Raw genomic sequence first — 7,485 nt, forward strand, 5'->3', positions numbered from 1 at the left:
GTACAAATATAACACAAATGCTGCACTCATGATTACATCTTAATTTATACTGTGTTATAAGTTACTTATTAATTGTATACATGTTATGGCAATTATGCACATTAACGTGTTGATACAATTATAATTATAAAGCTTTTTTACATGTTTTAAAGTATTTGATCTATACTGTCTATACATGATAACAAATATCTATATACTTTTTATTCATTTTAGACAAAAATGTTTTAGTTAAAAATAGAATTTTGACAAAAACCCTTAACTCAAAGTCCCTTCACTGGATGTCTCACATAACTTTTCTGGCTTTCTTGCAGAAATGCATATTAACTTTATAGATATACTCTATAAAATCAACTAACCTTTAATATGATGTGTATTAATGATACAGAATGCCTTAATGGCTTATGAAAGCCATTAAGGCATTCTGGCTGTGAAGTTATAAAACCTTTTTGCCGTATGGCTTCATTTCTCTGCACAGTTGGAGGATCGTGAACAGTTACTTTAACCCCTCCACAATTTCTGTATTGTTTTTCACTCTCAAGTCTAACCTTCTCGGATTCATGAAATCTTCTGTGGTCAGGAGCAAACTGCAGGGTTCTGGAAAAAAGAAAAATCAAGATATCATTTTCCCTCTCATTGACCTTTATTTTCCACAGTGGTGAGCGGGAGGTCTGGGGACGATTAGAGGCTTCAACTGTGGCTCCAAACTGCCACTACCCATTAACTCAGGACTCACTGCATGTGTACATGATGGAGGCTTTGAACACACGTGTGTGTGTGTGTGTGTGTGTGTGTGTGTGTGTGGCATTTCTAAGCTTATTTTCAGATGCTGACGATGGGCCGTTAGAGTTCATGATAAATATTGATCTATTTGAACTCTTGCCCGAGCAGTGGAGTGAAATCTGGTGCATCTTTCTAAAATGTAAAATATTAACATTTGATTATGCTGCCACCTGTTGTTTAAATCTGCTACTTACAACAGTCCCAATCTTTGTGAAATCTTCAAAAATGATTAAGGTTATTCAAAAAAATTGCTTGATTATGTCACGACTTGACTATGTGCTTTACTTCCTTGCTGCATGTGTATGTCTAATTTTCAATGTTATTTTTCATTATTATCTTTATGTTCCTTTTATAAAGCTTTTACACGGTCATTTTATTGGATTATTTAGAATGTTCCTGTTGTAAAACACTGTTAAGTTTTAAATGGTTCTACACAACATATGATAATTATTATTAATACTATGAAGTCAAGTTTGCATTGTAGTAATAAAAAAACATCATGTGATGGATTTATGTATATGTTTTGGTATCATTGTTTTCATTTTGATTGTTTATGTTGTAGTTTTATTGTTTTTTAATCTGTAAAGTCTGTAAAGCCACTTATCACTTTATATTATTGTGAAACCGTTTTTCATAATGCTTTCTGTGTTCAATATATAACAAATACATGTAGAAAGATATTAAACAATAATAAAAAGTAGTAGTCATACTTTTTGTCTAAGTATGTAATAGATTGTTATAGTGTTTCTCAAAATGATTAAATATCATAATTCTAATTACTATCTTAGAATTATAAGATACCTACTATGCTTTTAAAGTTAAATCCCAAAGACACAGGTAAGTTTGATTCATCAAAATATTTAACATATTTTATTAAAGAATTATGTACAACAATTAAAAAAACAAATCTCTGACAATATTATTCAACGCTTGCATTGAAAAGTAAACTGTGGAGTGAATGTGTTCAGAAGCTTCGTCACAAGCTCTAAAGAAACAAGTTGACAGCAGGGGGGGGGTTTGTGCGAGAGAAAGGCATCGTCCGTTATTTCCAGACTCCATTAGGACCAACACGCTGTTGAATCGAAGCGAGGCGAGGCTCTAATGGTGAAACTGGCACAGTGCGGGGATCCTGAGCAGAGCACATGAGTCATTATCAACAGAAAACACAGCAGCACAAACACTCTGCTGACTTTTGTTCATACAAGGGATTAAATCCCTTCATAGCACTCTATAATTCAAAGCAAAATAAAGCAGGAACATGAGAGAAGTTTGGACTGTAAAGTTTTGTTGGAGGAAATGCATTTGAGAGCTTGTCAAAGGAGTTTTTCGCTCACACAATGAGCGCTTAAGGAGTATTTTTATGAGTACACAGAAGTAACTGGCCATTAGGTAAACATAGCTGACATCTCGATACATGTGCAGAAACTAGGAAACAGTGTTTTTTGGCATAAAACACCCCTGTATTACTGGACAGATGTGTATTTCTAAAACCATATATTTCTTTGATCATATTTAGTCTATTTTCATTATTCAGCTGACACACTCTGTTGCACACAATAAGGCAACATGTGCTTGTAAGGAGTAATGTTTGCTTTCACATATTGTATGCATCCTTTTGTGTATTAAACAGCACTTCCGTTGTGCGCGCCGGCGTACTTTAGTCCCGTCAGGTTGTTACTGGACGAGCGGCCGCCACTTCAAACACTTCGTGGATGGCTTTTCGGAAACAGTGAAAGTTGTACTCTATCAGACCTGCCAAGAGAACACACGTCATTTAAAGCTGAATTTCATTTAAGAAGAAATGTTACAACCATAGCATCCAAAAACAGTGTTCAAATCGCTCAGAGCAAATGGGAAAAACACATATTATCTTTGTCTTCCACACTTAGAAAAGGAAAACAATAATAGGAACATTGTTTGAGATTGTAATATTGACTTCAATATGTGCCTTGCTGTTGTAATTGGTGCACATTTGAGCTATTTAAACTGTAGTTTAACCTAGAAAAATGCATTATATTTTCCATATACAACATTTGTATACTTTATAATCTTTAGCTGTAAATAATTGTAGTGTAGTATTAAGTATAATATTCTAAAGTATAAGTACGAGTACCTCAAATGTCTACTTTAGTACGCACTTGAGTAAATCGACTTACACTCCACCAGTGAAAAATAAACAGAATAACATTTCAGATGAAACATATAAGATATTAATAAAAAATAAATGCAACATACATCTTAATCTTACTGCCCATATTCAGTCTTCCTTTTTTAAAGCTAAATATTCAATAATCATTTCAAAACACCTGGCCAATAGAAGTTGACTATCTATGGTATGAAAAAGGGTGCCTTAATGTGTGCAGAAAGTTTTTAATTGATGATACACCAGCCGGATGAAACCTCGTTTCAGCTTTCGACACCTCTGAGTTGGCAGCTTCACACCTCATTCCCTCTTTCCTGTATAATCAAAGCGCTGTCGACTAGTGCCAATGGAACTGACCTTTCCTCTCGAAGCTCTCCTCCCTGAGGATGCAGACGAGAGCGAGGAACTTTGTGACCTCTTTCAAATAAAGCACGGTGGAGTTGTTCAGCCTGATGATAGCCGAGGACTCCTTGTCGTAGGCGCAGCCGCTGCCATCCTGCATCAGCCTGCCAGCAGGGGAAGGGAGGCACCTTTAGACTTTCAAACCACAGGAAACTATCTGTGCCAACACTTAAAACATATATAAATCTCCTCACCCGTAAATGCAGGAGACATCAATGACGACATCGATCATATCGCAGCAGAGTTCGTAGGACTGCATGTCCACCGGGGAGCTGTCTGTGGCGATGTAAATCTTACTAACAACGTCAAACAGGAAGGCTTTCTCGATCCCAGAATGCTGTAAACAGGAAGGATGTAAATAAAGACGGTACAAATACAGACGTAAACGGGTTTTTTCTGTAATTCAGTGCATGAACATACTGAGATGAAAATGTTCAAAAGGTTCTCCAGTGTTGGTAACTGAGGAAGCAGCTTCTGGACGACTTTACTGAAGGCCTCGAATATGGAGTGGTCGTAGATGCTGGTTAGGTAGAGGCTGAGGAGGGAAACAAGAGAGAGGTTAGCCAAACAAGTCTCTAAAACTATGAAGGTTTCTCATTTCTCTAATTTCCCCTCCTGGACTCCTCGACTCCTCGGTCCTCCGGTAGTGACCCGGAAATGGATTTCAGTGAGCCATGTTGAAGGACATCTCATTTCTCTAAATGCACATCGAGGACCGAGCGCCGAGGAGGCTCTCTGGAGGAGCCATAATCGAGGATACACTGATGGGTCCTCCACGGCTCCTCCGCGGATGTATTTCCGGCAACAGTGATGTTTCAAAGAGTCGTGACGCACGGCCGGACTTATCTCAGCCAATGACAGCTCTGCATGCATCCCCTGGATATTATATAACTGCTTTCATCGCGACGCGATGTTTACAGTGAGAACAGCTGTGAGGTCCGTGCAGAAAGCAGAGCAGTGTGTATAATATATCACTCAGCATAACAGGCCTACTCTCTTTGTTTGCTTTAGTTTAGTAGATATCTACAAACAAAGAGTCAATATTTCTAGAGACCATTTAGTGCTTCACATAATAAAATACACAACGGCTGTATCCTGATATATAGCCTATTATATGCTTTAGGAGCTGTAGGTGTGTGTGTGGTACAGTGTGTAGGTGCGTGTTATACATTGTACAGTGTGTGTGTGTGTGTGTGTGTGTGTGTGTGTGTGTGTGTGTGTGTGTGTGTGTGTGTGTGTGTGTGTGTGTGTGTGTGTGTGTGTGTGTGTTGTACAGTGCGTAGATGCGGCAGACAGACGGGTCTCAGTTACTTTTAATACTTGTACAACTTCTGGCCCGTAATTTAAATTCCCCATTTCAGCGACCAGAGAGAGGGGGGAGATATATCCCCTCTCTGGTTGTGTTACGTTATTATGAGAGTGCTCTCATACTTGTTTGATTCTGAAATTGCATATATTTATATAAATATATGTGTGTGTGTATGTCCGCATCTGTAGCCTGTTATTGTCTCATTATTCCGCACTGTGAATGAATTAAAGTAAATATATAAGTGGTCATGAACACATCTGTCCATCAGACAGAGGGCTGCTGTGCCTCCTGTCATCATTAATGGACGTCTCTTTAAAATGACCGCTCAGAGGAGAGGAGTTCTCATTTCTCTGAGCACCTGCTGCTTCCCCTCCTCTCTCCTCGGTTCCCCTCCTCAGTCCTCTGCTCGCATCTCCTGTGGGCGGGACTAAGACACGAGGATAGGAGTCGAGGAGGGGAGTCGAGGAGGGGAATTAGTGAAATGAGAAACCTTCTATAACACTAAAGATTTCTGCTCACTGTGAGGACATAAGAACAAATCAGTTCAACGGCTCCACAGACAGAATAGAATAGAAACATGACACTTTACAAATGTCTGACATTACCAACAGGTGTCCCACAAAAAGGTAAAAGACACCGCTGCAGTCCAAGCTTCATTTGTTAGATCTATGCGTTTTGGACTGAATTCAAGCTTCTGTTAAGGTTTTTCAAATGAAGCTTAAAGAAATAGGGGGAAATTGATTTTTGCAATTGATTTTTTTTGTTGTAAAATGCAATTTATGGTGCTAATACATTTCTGCTACAGTTGCAACTCTTAGAGTGTGGCAAGCAGGAAGCACAGTTTCGACTGCAGTAAATATGTTAATATGTTTCAAGACTTAAGGCCACCCACTGTGAATTGTAACAGGACATTTGACATGTTGTGAATTTGAAAAGGATCTTATCTATCTTTTTTCCAATACATTTGGACTTTTGGACAACACAAAGCTCTGGAGTATGTGGAAATGTTTGGATGTCATCATTATGAATGAAGCTTGGAATTTTTCGGTACAGTCCTATCTGCACTAACCAAATTGTTAAACCAATTGAGTGAAAAGGGACCAAACAAACTTAAGCTTATAACGTTTTTAAAATGAACAGTTGACACATGTGTTGACTATTGACACATGCTGCGTGCATAACTGAGAAGTCACTGGATAATTATCTGTGGGTTTGTCAAGATGAGCGACATCTTTCACATTAGACACATTTTCTAAGCAGAAGTAAAAAACATTGCTAATTGAAACTTTAAGCACTTAAATGCAGAAAGTGCCAAATATTGTAAAGAATCAACTAGAAATCTAGGAAGTTAACACTATTTCTAGAGATAACTCTTGCAGCTAATCTTGCTCACCTGAGGTGCAGTTTCTCCAGGTTAGCGTCTGCCAGCTCATCGTTGGCCCTCTGATGAATGTCCCTTTGTGTTTCTATTTTGTGGTCGTCTGACAGACCGTCAACTTTATGGATGAACACCTCAAAGTTGATGTCTGGATTCACTTTGTAGGCTCTGGATACGGTGAGATGCAACCGCTCGAGAGCTTCGACGTAGTCATCCTGAGGAGAAATAAAAAGAGACGTGTTACTTCATGTCACACAGGAAGCCTTTAGAAACCTACAAAGTTCTTCTCTTTTATCCCACCTGAGCATCAATGACAAATATCAAAGCGCCCGTTCCCTTGAAGATCATCTCACTGTCAAACGTGGGGTCCAAGAAGTCCACCTGGCCAGGAAAGTCCCAGATCTGGAAGTTGACAAAGGAGCTGCTGGAGATGTCGTCCTTGTAGATTTTGTTGGTGCTCTCCAGGAACAGCGTCTCGTTGGGGGACATCTTGTGGAAAACAACCTGGGCAGAGGAGAAGAGGATTAAGGTCAATCTCTTGACTGATCCACAGCCTTCATTCTTTTACACCTATGTTTTTCTGCTTTCATTTATTGCCCTTGATATTAAGTTTATGTGATTGGTTTGGAACTACATGCTACTTCTGTTTATCTGTAAATAAACACCTATTCCATGTCTGTCCATCCTGGTTCTATCAAATAGTTTTTCCCTGAGTTTCTGACTTTTTTGCTTTCTTGGGGATTTATTGTGTATTATTTCTAGCCAGGGGGCTCTAATAAACTGGAAGCTTGTTTAACCTACCGCAATGCATCATACATTCGTAACCTATGTGTTGTATTTGAAAGCCTAATTTGTAGTATTTAGCTCATTTAACTCTCAAATAGTTGTAGTGGAAGTATTAGTCTAGCAGTAAGCAGATTGACTTACTGTTGCACTCCAACTACTTCTGGGGGCACTAACATTAATGAAATGTGTAGAATGTGTATATTTTAAATGCATATGTGCCCTACCTTCTGAATTGATGACTTCCCGCTGCGCCTCAGTCCCATCAGCAGGATCCTGGGTTTGTCAGCTGATGTGGAGCAGTTCTCCTCCAGATCCTGCTCCTCTGCCCCGTACCCAAAACTTTTGGGAAACGACCCCACAACATCGTAACTGCCCGCTAACGTGGGGTCCTCGTATTGAATAGACATCCTGTCCTTTTCTCACCGGCCTACTCTTTGTTCTTTTAGATGTACTGTCCTGTACTGACTAATAAATCCGGACAGGAATGTTGTTGATTTTCACGACGAACTAGCATGGCAAGCTAATTAGCTAGCAGCTGTCACTGTCGTGTTTATATAAAAACGCCAAGTCAGGCGGACACGTAACACCACGGGGTTTAAAATAAGAGGTTAAATAACCATAATGTCGGTAGAAATGTGGGTAACGCAGGTTACAAAACAGACAGGATTAGTAAAAAGAAAAAGTCGA

At 39.1% G+C, this 7,485-nt stretch overlaps 1 protein-coding gene across 1 annotated transcript; it reads right to left on the reverse strand.

The window, feature by feature from the left end:
* Positions 1 to 1,634: 1,634 nt before the first annotated feature.
* Positions 1,635 to 7,476, reverse strand: LOC117455443 (ras-related GTP-binding protein C-like). Its single transcript, XM_034094961.2, has 7 exons — positions 7,023 to 7,476; positions 6,313 to 6,516; positions 6,028 to 6,227; positions 3,746 to 3,860; positions 3,520 to 3,662; positions 3,281 to 3,429; positions 1,635 to 2,532 (listed from the first exon to the last, which is right to left on the reverse strand). The coding sequence occupies exons 1-7, from the start codon at positions 7,203 to 7,205 to the stop codon at positions 2,447 to 2,449; spliced, it is 1,080 nt and encodes a 359-aa protein (XP_033950852.1). The 5' UTR covers positions 7,206 to 7,476; the 3' UTR covers positions 1,635 to 2,446.
* Positions 7,477 to 7,485: the final 9 nt, after the last annotated feature.

This window comes from Pseudochaenichthys georgianus, chromosome 11 (assembly GCF_902827115.2).
Source record: "Pseudochaenichthys georgianus chromosome 11, fPseGeo1.2, whole genome shotgun sequence".
Taxonomy (NCBI): Eukaryota; Metazoa; Chordata; class Actinopteri; order Perciformes; family Channichthyidae; genus Pseudochaenichthys; species Pseudochaenichthys georgianus.

Coding starts and splice junctions, on each gene's coding strand:
- LOC117455443 (XM_034094961.2), bottom strand. CDS start 7,205: ATGTCTATTCAATACGAGGACCCCACGTTAGCGGGCAGTTACGATGTT. Junction 6,517..7,022: donor GGAAGTCATCAATTCAGAAG/GTAGGGCACATA, acceptor TCCTCTGCCCAG/GTTGTTTTCCACAAGATGTC. Junction 3,663..3,745: donor TTTTGAACATTTTCATCTCA/GTATGTTCATGC, acceptor TCCTGTTTACAG/CATTCTGGGATCGAGAAAGC.